The sequence below is a fragment of the Acanthisitta chloris genome, unplaced genomic scaffold, assembly GCF_000695815.1.
Source record: "Acanthisitta chloris isolate BGI_N310 unplaced genomic scaffold, ASM69581v1 scaffold40316, whole genome shotgun sequence".
Lineage (NCBI taxonomy): Eukaryota > Metazoa > Chordata > Aves > Passeriformes > Acanthisittidae > Acanthisitta > Acanthisitta chloris.
Genome location: NW_008680546.1, coordinates 19771 through 38422, shown reverse-complemented (window position 1 = coordinate 38422; position 18652 = coordinate 19771). Strand labels below are relative to the sequence as shown.

The 18652-nt window shown below is 46.0% G+C and overlaps 1 protein-coding gene across 1 annotated transcript in view; it reads right to left on the bottom strand.

Moving 5' to 3' along the window:
• The window catches only part of DNM1 (dynamin 1), a gene marked incomplete at its 5' end in the record, with an annotated part of 42517 nt that extends 26009 nt beyond the window's left edge, over positions 1 to 16508 (bottom strand). The window contains 12 exon segments of the mRNA XM_009077732.1: positions 226 to 277; positions 692 to 762; positions 961 to 1047; positions 9154 to 9292; positions 10362 to 10429; positions 11605 to 11740; positions 11823 to 11965; positions 13034 to 13194; positions 13851 to 13949; positions 14497 to 14700; positions 15043 to 15192; positions 16366 to 16508. Coding sequence (XP_009075980.1) covers positions 226 to 277; positions 692 to 762; positions 961 to 1047; positions 9154 to 9292; positions 10362 to 10429; positions 11605 to 11740; positions 11823 to 11965; positions 13034 to 13194; positions 13851 to 13949; positions 14497 to 14700; positions 15043 to 15192; positions 16366 to 16508 — 1453 coding nt within the window.
• Between the last annotated feature and the right edge of the window lie 2144 nt (positions 16509 to 18652).

The window sequence follows — 18652 nt, the reverse complement described above, 5'->3', positions numbered from 1 at the left end:
CCATTGCTGCCAGATGCTCAGTTCTTCCTGACTGCAGTGAGCCTAAAACACCATCCTCCAGTTACAAACAGAGTTTGATGAGTTCAAAATAAAAGGCAACACAAAAAAAAAAATCCAACTTAGAGCACTGCTGCATCCAGCCCAGCACTTGTCCACCTGGTAGCTTCCAGGTAGCAAACATATCCTCCTTGCAGCAGTGAAGGAAGGAGATGGAACTTGGCCTACCTGGTTGCCAGCTGCCTTCTTCTTGTTCATCTGGCTGCTCCTCTGCTGAGCACTGCAAACAACAGCAGAGACAGTCAAAACTTCTTAGGCTCTTCTTGATGCCCTGAATCCTGCTCCCACCTGATAGCTGCTACAGCGAGTCTGTGCCCCTCACCACTGGCTTCCAAGCCTTGACAGCCCAATCTATTGCCATCTGCTCTCTCAGACTGGGCTACTCATCTTCCCACTCCCACATGAACCACACTTGGACCACTAACCCTCCACAGCTGCTGCTTTTTTATCCCCGACATAACCCTAACTTCCCTTCCACACATCCCTGTTCTCCTCCCCAGCCTGAAAACCAAGCAATACTGAGAGACCAGTGTCTGCTCCAGGGCCTTTGCAACCCATTTACTGGAGCAGCTATAGGACAGAGCCACAGGAAACACATGCAGAGGAGAGGAAGCAATAGGAGGTGTGTGCTTACTTGGCAAAGCCAATGAAATCCTCATGGTTTGTGTTCATGTAAGCCAGCTCGATGTCTATTAGAAGCATGACCTGCCAAACAGAGGCACAGACAGAGCACAACGTTAGTGACTGACACTGCTAACAGGGGCAGACAGACCCCTGGACATTGTCCATCTGACCCCTCTGCAGCCAGACACCCCTTGGCTCAGGCCCCTCTAACCTAGCCTGTCCCTTCACAGGGCATCCCCTGCCTGATCTCCCCTCTTGCACACCCTCCTGACCCCCTACCTGATCCTTGGTCCTGCCTTCCCTCTCCCGGATGTGAGTGGTGACAATCCTCTCCATCTCCTCACGCAGATGAGGGTATTGGCTGAGCTGCAGGAGAGAGAAAACACGTGCACATGGGAAAGGGAGGCATAAAGGGGGCAGCAGCCCCCCACATGTACACATGCATACATACACCCTGCAACCAGGTATTCTCAAGGGAAGTTCTAGAAAGCTGGACTTGCAGACAGATTTTTCCAAGTTCCTGGAAGTCTGTTGAGGGCAAAGTTCATTTCTGCTTCCTTTGGGCTTCAGAGAAAAGCTCTTTTTCCTCTTGCAGCAACCTTTCTGCCTCACCAGAGACCTGCTCCAAACCCACCACATTCTTCCTGACATGAGGCTCTTGGCAAACCCCAGATGTAAGTGCATCTTACTTGTTGGGTTTTTCCCATCAAAGTGCATAGTTTCTCTAGATGGTCAGCATCTCACTGTAGTAGGCTAAGTAGGTGAATGGCCTGTTGCTGCAACCTGCTAAATCCTACTGGAAATCTCCCCAGGAGGTGGATTTCAATCCCAGTTTGCTGAGGCATCTGGCCCATTTCAACATCTGCAAGCAGAGACAGAGGATCTGACCAGCTCAAGGGGATATGTCTTCAAGAAATCCCATTCTCTGGGCATCCAGCTGCTTCTACCCATTCCCCACCTGTGCTGGGGCAGGATTACACAGCTGAGGTCTATGGTCACATTGCACCTACAACACTTTTTGCCACATTACTGAGAAATGAATCCTTCCCTGCCCAGACAAAGAAGCAGAAGGGCTTTACTAGCTCTGATTCACAGGAAGACTATCTACAGAGATAATAAATGAGCAACACTTCCAGAACCAGCACCCTTAAAGCTCTCTGGGTTTCCCACAGCACCTATCTTGCCTAGACTCATAAGCCTCTAGTGATTTCCACAGCAGTAGCTGATGATTCTCAGGTCAGGCCCAGCACAGTCAAAAGAAATTAATCCTTCATATCTGGGATCTAGTCCTTTTGCCCATCCCCTATGAAATCATTTCTCCTGGTTTTTTTAACATTATCTGCCATTTGACTATGATGCCAAACAGCATTTCCCAATATCAGTCTTCTATATCCCCTCCAGGGGGTGTCTAAAAATAAAGAAATCTCATTTGCCCGTGACCTGTACTGCATTTGTTTTGTTCCTCCAATTTATGAGAGCTTCTTCTTAAACTGGTTTGCCCTTTTGTTCTGTATACATAAGTAAGGAACTGTCTCAAATTGTGCAGCATTACCACTGCAAGCCAAACCCCACACTAACCACCAACAATACTCCTAACCTCTGACTACAAATAGTCTCAAACCCTTTCAGCACCATTACGTCAAGCAAGTTGCAATAGCCTAGAACTGAAATTGAGGACTAGATCTGACACTATTTTTACATGTGTGGTTTGTTTTGAACACCACAGAGGCAGGAAAAGACAAGTGGAATTAGTGTTCCCCACCACCACCTCGTCTTGAAAGCACAAACTGGGTGTTCTCCATGATCTTTATGGTTCAGGCAGCTGGTTGCTTCAGAGAGTCAGGCAAAGCTTCCTGTTTCCTTTGGAGGGGTTGGCAAAGGATAGATGGGCAAGTTATGTCAAACAGAAAAACAGGAAGTTGGAAAACCTTCAAGCAAGTCTCAGCTTCTTTGCTTCAAATTAAAAAAACCACAAACAAAAACACATCAAACCTCCCCCCACCATCCCAGTCCCAACCAGTACAAATGCACACACAGTGCAAAACAAGTTGTGATTTATTCAGGACTCAGGTCATCCAGCAACATTCATGTGCAAAAATAAACTGACAGCATCAGGCCTCATGCAGGAGCTTCCAACCCCAAGCATGCACAGGAGCAGCAAGAGTGGGCAAGGAAAGAGGACAAACAAGCCACAGAATGTCACACCACCAGGGAACATGCAATATGGTATAGAGGGGCAAGGAGTTATCACCAGCAGTACAAACAGCACCCAGAAATGCCATGACTCTGAAAGACAGGAGAGCAGGCGACCCTTCGAGGGGTTTAGTCTGTCAGCCCGGGACCATGTCCCAGCTCAAGTGGGGCTTCCATCCTGCTTTAGCTGCATTTGCCTGTTTAATCAAAATACAAGCTTACAGCCCTTCGAAAACCAATTTGTCCCAATGTTCCTTAGTTCCCCTCTTTGCAGATTCTAGGAGTCCTTGCCAGCACACCAGAGATCAACCTTCAGCTGAAGGGCTGCTGACTTGCAAGACCTTCCTGCACATGGGAGATGCTGCAGTGCAGTCTGGCACAGAAGGTTCCTGCTTTTGGAAAAACACTAGCTAGAACATTATCCTCCTAAAGGTAAGGACTTCCATGCTTGCACCAGCTTTCTGTTGTTTTTGGAGCTACTCTCCCCTTTACCAAGGGGAAGAAGCTCAGAATCAGGCCAGTCAGAGACCAGCTGTTAATGGCTATCTTCTCTTCTGCTCTCAGACTTGTCAAGAGATAGCCAACTGCAAATCTCTTCATACAGGAAAGCTGCACTTCTGTAAACAACAGACGGGTTTGCCTTCTGTGCTCTTTATGATAGTCTCATGTTATTCCATCTATACAGCTTTATCAACTGCACATACAATGATTTCTTCACCATCTGGGGTGAAATGAAATAATTGTGAGAGAACATAAACAATAACACACAACAGTTCAGGACAACAACAAACCAAGGCTACAGGACTGTTAAGCTAATTCAAGAGGTGTTAGCCCAAGCAATCTTCCTTTCAAGAAGCCTTGCAGGACTTCTGGTGAGTTTAAATGTTTTTGCCATCTGAAAGGCACCGTCAGGCCACGACAGCAGGCTGGGTATTACCTTACAATTAGCATCAGTCCTAAAGTAGCCTTTTCCAGATGCTTCCCCTAATAGCACATGCTCTTGTCCATGTCAAGCAGTTAAGAGCTATAACATGCAAAATAAATATTGCAAATTAACTAATGTCCCTGTGCTGTTACTACCTTAGGCCACCATAACCCATCTCAGTCCAATGACTATCCTGAAGTGGCCTATGGCAGTTACTCTCTACTCTTTCAGAGGGAGGTACAGGCAAGATGAACCTTCTCACTACATGCAGACATTTGACTAAGCATTACTAAAGTTTTCCTTTTATCTTCCAGTACTATTGGTACATATTTTACTTCAGGCAGTTATTTTATATTCTACCATCTGCCTCCCTGGCTTCTCCAGCTTTTATTACAGCCATTAGTCTCCTACAATGTCACTGCTACTATCACCTTCCTCACAGGATATTCAGGTTGCATTGCCTTAGAGCATCCTCACGGGGTCCTCCACCACATCATGGATTAAAATCCACGGAGCAAGTGGGTATCCAGCCACTCTAACGACATGGTCCAATAGAGAAACTGGAATTCAATACCCTTAGGGTCTTCATCACCCTCCTCTCCCCACCCAGAGCAGACATCACCAGCCAGATACAGAACACAGTGCAAGCAATCAAACCCATCAAAATAAAAAAATCCACATAAGAAACAGGCTGGAAAGGAGTTCCTCTCCCTCACCACATCAGCCCCCATGATCCAGAAACAGCAGGACTCCACAAGAGAGAGATTGGGCAGAGCTCAGGGCATGTCAGAGATGTCTCCTTAGAGAGGTGGTGGTGAGCTCTGCATTCCTAAGTGAGCCAGACCTTATTAGCTCAGCTCTTGCCTTCACTCTGAACTCATATCAATTCTTAACTTCCCTTCCTTCCCAATTTAGGGCTATTATGTTGGTGAGTCTGGCTGCAACCCTGGAAGAAGGAAAGTGTAATTTTCAAGTCCTAAAATAACCCATGAAACAACCCTTTACCACTCAGTTTCCAGAACACACTTTTGTTGGGCCACAGACACGTTTCTGGCCCCTGACTGGGAAGTTTATCACCAATTGCCACATCTGCCTGTTTTTTTAAGGAGGCATGTGGTGCCCTCTCCTGGAGGGAACCAGCCTGGGAATCACAGCCACTCCTGCCCCAGCCTCCAAGGGTATCTCACACCTTCCCTGTCGCTCTCCACCTGCTGCTAGCTTCAGGCTTCACAGCACACAGGGAAAAGCATCATACCACTTCCCACTGAGCACAGTCCATGGAGTGAGGGATCAGCAGGAGAATGATGCAGAGGGTGGAATGCCTGGAAAAGCTTTTCTCAAAGCCTTTTGGGACTCTGAATGTCTCTTGCAGAACATCTTGCACCGCACACTTTAATCAGCTATTGTTTTGTAGATGCCACTGCTCAACATTGCTCTGCAGACCACACATGCTGTGGGGATGAGAGGACTTTTTATCTTTTCCTAAGGCACCTGCATTTTTTAAGGGGGTCCCAGAAATAACAAGTAAGAAACTCCAAATGTGCAGGCAGTAGCACAGCAAACAGGTCTTGCAAAGGGGCTGATCCACACTGAGGTGAATTCCACTGAGCCAGACAGAGGAGAAGGGTATGGTAGAGTCATCCACTGGATCCCAGCTCACTCCTCAGCTAAAGAGCTCATCAGTTGTCACCCACTTCTCTTGGCCTGCCTTTAAACTGCTCTTCTACCTGCAGCTTGCTGCTCTCCTTCAGCTGCATCTTCACAACCATTTTCTCTCTCTAGATTTGCTGGAGTCCCTGGGGTGTGTGTGGAGGAACAGCATGGAGGTGTGTGGGAAGGGAGTGGGCATTGACCTTTCTTTGATATTTTTGTTTCTTTACCTTTTCGCTACACTTTCTGATGGTGGATGTGAGCTCACTCACTACCATATCCACACACTTCAGACTTGGCTCCTTCAACTTCTGCACCTGCTTTTTCACTATGGCTTCAAAAGCGAGGTCAGGCGTGAAGAGACCCGTTCTGCATGGCAGGGGAAGGGCGGGAGGAAGCAACGAGGAAGAAGAAAGCAAAGCAGAGAAAGAGCAGGAAGGAGGAAGAAAGAAGGAAGGAAAAGGGAAAAGAGAGAAAACACAAGGCAAAATGAGAAGTGAGATTTTGGTTCATTCCATTAGTTTACTGAACCAAGTGAGCATTGCTATGGGGCCTGTGCACTGCCAAGTATCAGGAGAGTCTACAGGCAAATGGAAGTGGCAAAGGGGAATGAGGTAGGAGCAGCTGGGCCAGTGAAATGGTGAGCTGTCAAGAGCAAGATGAATGGATGGAAGCCCCCAGGGATCAAGTGATCTCATCCTGAAGGAAAGCTTCTTTGGATTTTAAGACAAAGCTGCTTGACTCAGTGAGCCACTGCCTCTCCTCCTAGAGGTTCATCACGTCTCATTTCCCGTTGTCTCGGACATTTCCCTTTCCTTCCCACCACAGTTATCTCTCCATGTTTTCCTTATTCCAGCTGCAGGAAGCCTGAACAGAAGCCAGACTAAGACCTGCAAAGATTTGCCACTTGCATCTTGTTTTGGCAGAACTGATGTCTCTCAGTCTCAGGGATTCAGGCAAACTGCTCCACTTGAGGAGCATATTTCATCTCACTCACCTTCCCTGCAACATGAACCTCCTCAGTAAGAACAGACGTACCCAGTATTTAGGAAAATGCACACTTGCATCCATAGCTATACAAAGCAGCCATTCTGCTCCAGCTAACCTGCAGCATCAGACCCAGCACAGGCCTGTGGAGGTTTATAAGGAACTATTCATTTCCACAGATATTAAGAGCCCTGTGTTCTCAATGGCTCCACACTCAGAAAGGGCAGAAAGTCCACAGAAACTAAAGTTACTAAAATATGGCCAAGATTACAGAATCACAGAATCAGTTAGGTTGGAAGGGACCACAATGGGTCATCTGGTCCAACCTCCCTACTCAAGCAGAGCCATCCCAGAGCACATGGCTCACGATTCAAGACCACTGCACCCCAAAAAAGTCTTTCAGCATTTCTTTTAACAGTTGAGAGCTTCTACCAGGATGCTCTTTGTTACACAGTCTAAGTGACTTGTTTTAGCATGGGCCATCTCTGCTCTGACTGCTTTCAAGGGGACAATGTCCCCTTGGCATGGGAAAGGGATACTGGATCCACAGGTACAGTTAAGTCACACCTGGAGTGTCTGCAGCTACCAACCAACCCTGGGGTAGCCATAAATATCCACCACCTCATGTAAATCAGGTGTTTATCCCTTCACATCTCTGTGGATAATACCTGCAAGTGCCCAAGAAATACCAGTATTAAAACACTCTTCAACACAAGTTATGCGTTGCCTTTTAATCAGCAAAGAGCTGGAGTATCTTACAGGATTTGGCTTCGCCCAAAGGTCTCTCTCAAGGTGCCAACAATGTCCCTTTTGAGCAAAGCAAGGGGATTTCCAGAGTTCAGTTCACATCCTCTGACTCAACAGTAGTTTCCTACTAATCCAGTTGCCCAGTTAAGACCAAGATATACTGTCTTCCCCACCAGACTTGGGGGCCCTGCATAGAAGAAATATTTTAAAAATCAACCCTTTCCAGTACCTGAGTATCACCTGAATGACCATATTTTGTTCCTTCAGATACAAAATGGTAACCATGGCTACTAGAGCACACATAGAGCAACTAGCACTGAAGTCAACCATCAACACCTCAGCAGTAGGATCCAAGCTAAAATTGAATCCTTTAATCCTGAATCTGTGACATTTCCCCTCCATCCCTGTGGTCTGTTCTCCTCCCTTACCTCCCACCCTGCTGTACCCACCACCTGATCACTTGAGGAACCTGCTGCTGTCAGAACAGATGGTTTCTTCTAAAATTATCAGTAAGAAGAGGAAAGAAAAAGAAACAATGAAGAAAGAAATAGAAAATGGGAGGAAAGGATGCAAAGAGAAAGAATGAATGGAGAAAAAGAATGAATGGGAGGTTCTGAATAGCAACTGATGGATGGATAACAAATCAAGAGAAGCTTCAGAGGGCATGAAAAAGGAGGGCCCTTCTGATCCAGTTAGCAGGTGACTCTGGATACTTGGCAGCCCGAGGGCCTGTGCTTACCTGTCGACAGGCTCTAATGGCAATTTTCTGGGTGCTCCCCACAGTCACACACCCCAAGAGAGGACAGCAGGACAGGAAAAGGAAGTTCCTCCAGCACTCTAGAAACCTGAGCAACCTCTCACTGCATCCACTTTGCTCTCCCAGTCTGTTCTGGGGGGCAAAGCATGTGCCTGCATGCCTGAGCCCTTCTACAGAGGTTCTTGGCCCTAAGGACCAGGCATTTCTGCTAGCATGGCAAGTATCACCACTTGGGCACCTGTCCCCACCCTTGCAGAGAGGGTGTCAGGCTCTCCAGACACCTCCTGCAATGCCCATTTACCTGCACCTAAATAGCCAGTGGCGATTCCAGTCTCCAGTGCCCACACCACCATCCTAACCGAGGTGCCCTCGCACCAGCACCCTGCCTGCCCGAGGCAGCGAGCCATGGCTGAGAAGAATGGCACAGGTTGTCTTATCTTGCTGCCCTTCAACCCCAGCCTTGGAATCAAAACCTGCCACATCCAAAGGGCAGAATCAAGGCAGGTTCCCTCCCTCAACCCCAGCAAATACCAGCATGGATCTCAAAGGGCAAAGCCCGATGCACTCTCTCTTGAGAGACAGAACAGGGGGATCCCAGAGGGTGATGAACACATCTAACTTGCTTCTTCTCAGCCACGTGCTGCCCTCCCAGAACAGGATACAGACCAAGCCAGCCAGAAACCAAGCCAAACACCACAGGAACTTTTCCTTGGAATACAGCTCACAGCTATAACTGCTGCAGCCTCTGAAGCTCAGCTCCATACACCTCCCAAGCAGCACCCAAAGGCTAGTCTGGGATTAACCCTCTCACTTCTATAAGAACAGAGGGGACTACATTTAAACCCCAGTTTCTAGCTTGGAAAATAAACCCAGATGATAAATTTAAAGACAGATGTAGCCACATAGGAACACCCTTGGTTTTTAAAGGAACTATGAGTCACGCTACAGACGAAGGGGTGGCAGGACACCTCCAGCACCCCTCAGCTCTAACAGATTCAGGGAGCAGGGCCATGGCCCATGTCCCAGAGTGCTTCCTTCCTGTTTGGCTTGTTGGCTGGATCGCTCCAGGCTGGTACGGCTCAGGTCTAGTCATGCTGAGGAGGTGGTTAGAAACACCGAGTGTGGCTGCAGGCAAGTCCCTGCCCAGGTCACAATGCTGCGCCGCAGCCAGCGAGCGGGTGGAAGGTGCCAGCTCCATGCTGCCTCTGGTTACCTTCTTGGTGCACTGTCTAACAGTATTGATTAACTCCGTAATGACCATGTCCACGCATTTCAGGCAAGGCTCTTTAATCTTCTTCACCTGCTTTTTCACAATGGTCTCAAAGGCCATGTCGGGTGTGAAGAGACCGGTTCTAAACACCCAGGGTGGGGATGAGACAAGGCAGGAGGGGGAGAAGGGGCAAGGAGAATGTCACAGCGTTACACACACATCTTGGAGCAGGCACTGCCATCACTAAAACCCAGGACACGGGGCTGGGGAGTGTCATGTCCCCTGGACAAGCCCTGACTGGAGTCCGTGGCAAGGGAGGGATGCTTGGCACCTCCCAGGAAGGAGATATTGAGGGCAAAATGGGTCTTGGCTGGACAGCCACAGCCAGGTCATCATTTCACCTCAGCCACCAGGCCTAAGGGTGGCAGGGGTTGATCTCTCCACAGCAATGTGACCTCAGAGCTGTGCAGCAGATGGGAGGCTTTCTCTGAAAGATTTTCTTAATGGTTAGAACACTGACATATTTGATACCCTTTACCAAGCTCAGCTGGTGACTGAGCAAGAGAAAGGAACAAAAATAAATCTAGGTCAGTGTTTGTTCACATCCCAGTGTGCAGGAAGGGCTCCAACAGGCACTGGGCTCTGCTCACCTTCCCAGGAGCAGCACAACTCAGGGTCTCAGGGCTGTGTTTCCTGACAACTCACCTCCACTGAGGGGAACACAAACCTGTTTGCTAACTATGTCCTGGGGCCAGTGGGACCCTGGTGATGGGCACCCCAATACTCCCTGAGATCTCTAAGGGAAGAGGTGCTCAGTACCAACTCTCATTTTAAACACCTAACTGTTGGTTAGTACAGAGGTAAAAAGCAAAAATACATGCTTTAGTTGTAACTAAATGAAGGAGCAGTATGGGCCTGCATCCCTCTTTCTATCCCTTCTTATGTCAAGGCCCACGAAGGATGGAGAAAATGTCAAGTTACCCAGGCTTTTACCTTTGAGGCTTCTGTGACTTTCATATGGGAAGACAAAGCAAACTGACTTGAATGATTGTCCCTACTCCCAAATTCAAGCCATTGGAGTGGTCCAAGGAGGTTATCCCTCCCCTTTGGGCTAACCTACCGTACCTCTGAAGTCTTCAACTCCACTTGGAAGGTCTAGAGGTATTTACAAGGCTTTGCAGCCAAAGGTTTGCCTAGGGTGTGATACATGCCTGATACCATGGATGTTCTTGATGGCATAGCTAATCTCCCGCCGCAGCTCCTTCTCATCAAACTCCATCTGCACCGAAAGAGAATTTGATTAGAAACTTTGTCACACTGATTTGCACAACCCCAGGACACACAGCAGCAATGCTTCACAGAGAAGAGGTCCCATGCCAGCACTACCATGTGACAGATGAGATATTAGCTCAAGTGTTGGGTACAGAGTCCAGCAACAAAGTTTCTGTTGCCAGTGCAGGACATCCTGGACACGGGAACAGCTAAGGGAACAGATGCCAAGTCCCAGCTGCTCTCAAGGAGCTTCTTTGAGATAAATCAATAGGATTGAAGTGTTTAGATGGCTTTCAGAAACAAACTGTTTTGCCTCTCAAGACTGACCAGGACATCTTGGCAGCTGTTTTTTTTTAGTGAAGACCACAAATGGATAATACATTTTTGTGTGTGAATTGTAAATCTAGTACAAGGCAGGCTCTTGTATTGCACTGAAAAGGCCTCATCGTGTTCAAATGTGGAAAAAAAAAAGGAAGCAGAATGCAGAAAATCCAGAAGCAGAAGGATTTGGCTCTTGAGTTCGTTCTAACTGACATTAAAAAGCCAAGATTTCTCAGTATCTCTTCTGATCAGGTACTTCACCATTCAAGAAAACCAACATGCAGTAAAAATCCTCTTCCACTGTTACAACAGCAGAACTGTTTCAACACTGTCCCCACCTCTAGACCATTCACAGGGGACCGACAAAAAAATCCCAGCTATATCTACATTCTTTTTCCTGCTTCTTGAATATCTCTTAGGGCAACCTGAGGTCCAGCCTGATGCTCAGGATCAAGGAAATACAAGTTTCAGCACCATTCATACTACAAAATTCAGTCACAGTTGCTTTGACACAACGTATCTGCAAGGGCATTAAGTCATTGATTTACTATTGTTCGTGTTAAAGCCACTTTGCACACTTAATTTAGCATTTAGGAATTAAGCCAAAGAAATACTGTCATTTAACTCAGAGAAAGTCAAGTTCTGTCACAAGGACAGGGATGGAGGGAAAGGTCAGTACTATGGGAAGGTCTCAGTAAAGGAGAAAAGTAAGTAGAAAAGCTGATAAAATGGAAAAACATGAAACAAAGTAGTCAATAGGAAAGACAAGATGATAAAACATAGAAGAGGGGTAAAGAGAGAGACAGAAGAGGTAACAGACAGGAAGACAAAGTGGATCTCAGCAGCACAGGGAAGCAGTACCTTGACCAGTTCGAAGGGGAAACGCTCATGGAAGATGCGGTTAATCCTCGCTCCTCCTGACAGCTCATAGGTATCAATTTGGTCTCCAGAGCCTTCAATGCGTTTCTCAAAGTCCACAGCAAACTGCTGGACCATCCTGAAAGAAACCAAAAGCATGAAGCAGAAGCCATGGCTGAGCAGTGCTCTCCAGGGAGGGACATGCAGCTGAGGCCACTTACTGAAGCAGAGCTTTGGTCTTGCGAGCAGGATCATCAGGGCGAAAGTTCTTGTACTCCTCCACCTCCTTCTCAATGGAGAGCAGCTGGCTCTGGAGCTTGTTCCGCAGCCCTGGCAGGGTGTCACGGATGTGGTTGGTCAGTTGCTGCACAGGAAGAAGGTTTAAGATGACAATAAATCTCTAGGGTAGTTACTGGAAAGTGTTTGCTACCTCCACACTACAAAATAGAGGAATGCTCTTCTCTGTTCAGTTCTTCTGAGTGGTCCTAATAAAAAGTCTGTCCCAGGACAGATATACTCAGCTCCTAACTGGCATCCCAGCTCCCCAGCTTCTGCCTACTGCACCCCTCTACTCTTGACCTTCAGTTTACCTTCCAATCTGGTACAAAACTCCATCCACACAAGCCTATTGACTCAAACCCAAGCATAAACTTCACACACAAGTACTAGCATTTGCTATTTACCCAAAGGTAAAGGCTATTCTCTCTTCAACTTAGCACATCAAGCTGGTGGTTAAGTCCTTTTTCAACAATAAGGGTGATAAGGTAAGGTGGAAGGAGCCAAAACCACTGATGAGGCTCTAACAAGAGGGTTTTCCACAAAGCACAGCTGTGGAAAACTCCAGTTTAAAGATTAGTATTTCAGTAAGGAGAAAAAAAGGACAAAGTAATTCTTCACTTAAGGGAGTATTTCAAAGGAAAAGAGAAAGAAGCAACAGTAAGTTGCTAATGTATGAGACAGAAGAGCCTCAACAGATGGGAAAATTACTACCAGTATCACACCTAAATCAATCTTTGCAGCTTACTGTTAGGTACAGAGACCACTATAAATTCAGAAGGTCTCTTTGCATTCCAATAGCATAAATGCCATGAACCAACTACTGATTTTGCACCAGTGTCAGTGGAAGGATCAAGCACTGTTCTGCCTTTGGTGTGCAAGTTCCACTGTTGGCCTCGATGTGTTTCACTGCATCAGCACTAAACAAGTCAGGCACACTCCCTGGGACTTGGCACCACAACACCTTTAATGACAGAGATGGAAGAGCTAACTGATCTTCACAAGTCTCACTGCAGCAAAACAATTTAAGGTATTACCAGTTTGCTGACCACAACTTCTTGCTTTCCCTGTATTCTTCCATCTTGGAAGAGCCTCAATGGCCACCACAGCCATTCCTGTGATGGTGTGGGCAGCAGTTCTCAACTGTGGACAGTACCTGGTTCAATACTTTCTGCAGGTAGGGGGTTCCCATGCGATCAGCTATGTGTCTGTAGGCTGGGTGGGAGAGAAAGAATTTCCTCTCTGCAGCCAGAGCTGCCTGGATGTCCTTCTTGCCATCTATGTCCTTCTGACTTCTGTTGACGACACCAATGTAACCTGTAAGAGTAGGATTAGAGATCAGATGTTTGCAGAGTAAATGAGACTCAGACTGAGCAGGAGGTTACACAGCACTGCAAAATGGGGATTCTAGTGGTAACACATCATCAGGAATGACTGGAGTGGCTCAGGGTCTGAGACTTTGGTATGCAGGACAAAAATGGGTATGGAATAGAGAATTAGCTTATTCATTCCTGTTCCCCCAAACACAAAGCACACTCCAATCTCACTCATTTCTTCTGTCAGAGTTCTTAGGACAGGTGCTTTGCTACGGCTATACACAGCAGGTACTACAGCCTAGAGTTATTTCATCCATATACTGTGGCAGGGACAGGAGTCTTTTAGACAGGAGTTCCATTTTTTGCTGCTTGCCTTATTAAAAGAAGGAAAGAGGGAACAAAACCAGGAGCATGAGGCTGTGTTTCTCCTAGGAGTACATATCAAGGCACAAATACCTAACGTTCTTGTTAACAGCATGACTGATTCCTGTTGTCCAACTTTTCTCCTAGTTCCAGCTTGGAACAGAGATGGCTGAACCACAAGTTGTAACAGATGCTATGGGAAGGGGATGTGCTGGAGGAAGAGGATGAGGCCAGGAAACCTCACAGAGGGGAAAGATAGGAAGGATATCATGGACGAAGCATGAGGAAACATACCCCTACGGAGTGGAAGTAATTTGTTTTCTAATACATCTCGGGCATCAGTTCCTTCATCCATAAGATCCAGCTTAGTGATGACCCCAATGGTGCGCTGGCCTATGGAAAAGACAAACACACTTGATCAAGCAAACAACTCATGTAGTATTTTCCTCTGTTCACAGAGCTTACAGATTACCCAACCTGGCTACTCAAGGGCTCTTAAACACTACAGTTCTCATCACATCCAAGAGGCCATGAGAGCAAAACAGACAAAAAAAAAAAAAAAAAAAAAAAAAAAAAAAAATCGAGCTCAGTTCTCAGTTCTGCCCTGCTGAATGCACATGCTATGCCACAGCACAGAGATTTTTGTGCACATTTTCCTAGTTTTCTCCAGGCTAGATGCAGATGACTAAAGGAAAGGAAAGGAAATCCTTCAGCTCTTCAGAAAAGGGGCTCAGACAAAGGAAGAAAAGGGTAGTAACAAAAATTCTATTACAGCAACTGTTAACACTCACTAACACCTCTATGAAGAATGTTTGTTGGTGAAGATACATCCCAAGACAACAGACAGGAGCCCATAGTTCCTGGGCTAACCACAACCAAACTGCAACAGGAAAACCAGGCCAATGTCTAGTAATGTCAGGCTAAATGAAGAGATATTTACCTTGAGGATCCACCTCCTTTGCAATCTTCAGGGCATCAGAATTTGCCAAATCAGAGTTGGCTGGGGATACTGCCAGGATGAGGCAGTTCTCTTTGGTGACAAACTGCATAAGCATATCTCGGATCTGAAATTCAATGTCAGGGGGCTGATCCCCCACAGGGACTTTTGTCATACCAGGCAGGTCCACCAAGGTCAGGTTCAGGACTAGACACAAAGACAGGAGATACCACAAGAGAGGGTTAAGGTAGGAATGTTCTGGTCTCTAAGTACCACCTGTAAATAATGTCTCCAATACATAACAGATGCACACACAGAAGCACACAGAGCTTCCTTTTTGTTACTGCTTAGTAAGAACTAGTTGCTAGTTGTTACTAGTGTAATTGTCAATGATCTCTTCACCCTTCCCTTTTAAACACTTGTTTTCACACTGATCAGGGAAACTGTGCTCTCAAAATCCTTCCGGGGAAGTGATGACAGCACTATTTTTTTTCACTTCATAAGAGACTGGAGAGCCAGAAGAGTTGGTTCCACTGCACTAGGACTCACCATGGGGAGAGTAGACTCGAAGATTGATGGGCACAGGGGAGATCCCTTTGTTGGAGCCAGTAACACGATCTGTTTCAGCCTCGATCTCCAAACGGACCTCCTCAAAATCAGTGAATTTCTTTCCCTTGCAGTGCAGGAACTCGCCATATTCTATTTAAATAGAAGCAGAGCATCAGAAATAGTCACCGCAGTCAGAGAAACACTCAAAAGTATAATGAAAGCAGCATGTCCTGAAGCAAAACAAAATAAAAAAACAGTTGAAGGGATAAAGTCTGGCAAGGGCTTTCCCACCAGGAACTGGCAGGTTGGAACAGAAGTGACTGCAGTCACGTTATCTGACTAACATCTGAGATGACTCAGTTGAGTGCAACATCTTCACAATCCAGTTTCTGTCTCAGCAGAGGTGACATCCTCGCTTGTCTTCACTCAAATAATTCAGGATCTTCCCTGTTGATAACCAAAGTTCCCCTGCACCTGCCTGCAGCAGCCACAACTTCCCCAGCAACACTGGGAGGCACCTTGGTACTCAGGAGAACTCAGAGCAGCTCTGAAGTAAAGTGCTGGGGGTAAATAACAGTTTCACTATAATGAGAACACTCTAAAGTAAGTCTTGAGAGGCAAAAAAACAAATCTTCTCTTGACATGGGTTTGAATTGGCTGCTGGTTGGGGTTTTTATGCCTGTCCTTGAACAGGTTAACCAACCCAAGAACCCTCTGTTCCAATTTTAAAAGCCTCCTAAAAGTCAAATTGTATCCTTACTGCAGATCAGATTGCTTGATAGATCAAGTTCACCTGACAAGAGAAGAAGGTAAGTACCTTGAAACATTCACTTGTCAGCTCCTGGATGAGATCTTAACAGAACTTCAGGTAATTAAAATATCCTCCAAGTAAGTAGCACAACCAGTGACCTGCCCAAAAGAGCAGTCATAGAACTCTGCAGTCTTGCTTCTATAGATTCCACTGTTCTCACACTGGGTCTCCTGTACATTACCTCACTCCCTTATTTTAGAGGATTAGCTGCAGGGTCATTTGGTTTTCAGGTCTTACCCACTCATAAAAGTCACAGCTGCACAAGCAAAGGAAAACTGTGATATGTGTATGCATGGAGCTTTGACTCATAAGGTAAACCAAAACAACTAAAAAGCATTTTGCTTCTGAGCACTTAATGCATCAGATGTTAAATAGGAAAAACAGCTGCAGGTCACTTTTACTGGGGAAAATTCTTATTTATCTTCACACTGAGCAGTGCCACTGATCAAGTAAGACCTTCCCTGACTAAGACAGCAATCCAACCAGACACAGAGCAAAGGGAGCTCACATACCTGTGCTGGAGTTGACGAGCTGCAGGACCAGTGGGCGCCTGGTTACGATGCCAGATCCACGTGGCAGAAAGTCCCTGAAACGAAACAGGAAGTTTTAGATGAGTGAGTGATTGTTTCCTTCCCTTTTCACAGCTTTTCTGCTTCTACAAGCACATATGGATTCTAAGAGGGAGTCCCAGCCACAGGCACAAAAATGTGTAAGGCACTAAAACCCAAGTGCTTCTCCTTAAGAAGAGTAAGAGCTTGTCCTGAAGAAGTCTGTACTCAAAACACATCCTCTCTGATCCTGCCTGTGACAGTTCAGCTCCTTCAGCTGAAGTGCCAAGTTAACTAACAAGCCCATTTAATACAGCTGTCTGTATTTTGGAAAAAAATAATCTCTTTCATCGGGAAGAAAAGAGAAGTTGAAGGAGAGCCCAAGAACAAGTGTGTCTCCTTTTGACAAAAACAATTACCCAAACTACAACGAGATCACTCACACCCTGCACTTGGGGCTTGAGAAGACACCACATCATCCCAGTGTGCAAACACCACATGATACAACTGAGAGAATAACCAGCAGCCTCCAGCCAGGGTTTCTGCTGGCTATAACTACTCAAGACATAAGTATTGCCAAGGCAAAAGCAGCAGCAGCTTCCTTCTATATTCACCAGGGCTCTGAATTTTTGTGTACTTCAAACCATTTCAAAGGACAACAGCCTTTCACTATCCTCCTCCAAATGCTGATTAAGCAGCCACAGACCACCAGTTCTCCTTTCCTTTTCCTTTCTCCAAATCCAAATGCTTTGAGCAAGGCTAGGCACGATCACTGCAGCTGCTGCTGACCCTGTAGTTTGTGGCCTGGTTCTCTAATACTTGGCTCTTCATAGACTCTTGAAGAGCCACTGAGCAGTTCTGAAAATACAATTGATTGCTTCCTTGCTAGTAGGAGAAGCATCACTTCAAAACATTTCCTACAGCATGAATATAGTCTTCTCTGTGAAAGGAAGCCCTGCCTACACTGCTGGAATCCTGGCACACAACCCTCCCTCCCTTCATAGCTGTGCTAAGGAATAATTTTGCTAATTCAGGAGTAACTACTGACTGTGCTGAGTAAGAAACCCAGGGCTCTTCACTCTGAGGTCTTAGTCCTGCATGAAGTTAGCACAAAGTCCATGAAGATGAGAAATGAGCTTTTGTTTTACATACCAGACAAGGATTGAGCAGTGATCCTATGAAAGTTCTTCTACTCTGTATTTCCTTCTCCTCAGCTACAAAAGTAATTCTCCATCTGTGTGGCTGTCAGAATAACCTGATAAGATCCAAAACTGCAGAGTAGCTGCAAGTGAAGGCAGGACAAGTGGGCACCCCACAACCTCTAACACCTCAAAGTAAAATACCTCCTGTAAATCACCAAGCCTGGAGCAATGGAACCTCTGGTACAACCCTACCAGTTAATATTAGGCTATAACCCATTCTCACTATTTCAGACTTTTCAGAAGTATAAAGAGTTAACTGGGGATTGTATCTCATTTGTTTTTCAAATAATACAGTTCTAGTTTTTCCATTCCAGTGGGATTAACTCTGGAATCTTTGAGGCACTGCATCATTCTAACAGCTTTCTGCTGCCTCAGCTCCATTCCTATATATGTCTGTGGTCAATATGTGGAAAAGTCTGACCCTTGCACCAGTTTTTAGCACAACAAATCCATCTGAGCTGTACTGACTTATTCTGAACTTGTACCTGAGCAAAAGGTCTTCTGTTACTACAGATTCCCTTTCCAGCACACAGAGTTATTGGTCTAGTTACTGGTCTCCAACTTGCAGTATCAAATCCTGCCTTTACAAGCATGAGCTCACTAGGAAGTGAGATTCCATTCATGCTGTACTCCAAGTTTTCCTGAAACTTTCTCCTTTTGCCCAAATCCTGATTTCTAAGCTGTCCTTACCACAACTACTAAGGAAAAAAAAATCTCAGGACAATGGTAGATAGAAAAACTTCGTGACATCTGGGCTCCAGAACTATAAAAAAGATTTCATTTACTGTGTTAACTGAAGTAGCTCCCAGGATATTCCAAGGGAAGACACATAAAATCCTCACAGAAGATAATATGACAAATCCATAAGTCAAATTTAACCACCAATCTTAGTGCTGCTTTAGTTCTCAGGAAAAATACGTGCAATCTGACCCTTAATATAAGAAAATGAGTATGTGTTTGTATCCACAAACTCTTGGGAGGTACATCCAGTTCAACTTTTAGGTCTTCTCTACGCTTGACTCCTACCAGGAGTTACAGCCTGAAGAGCT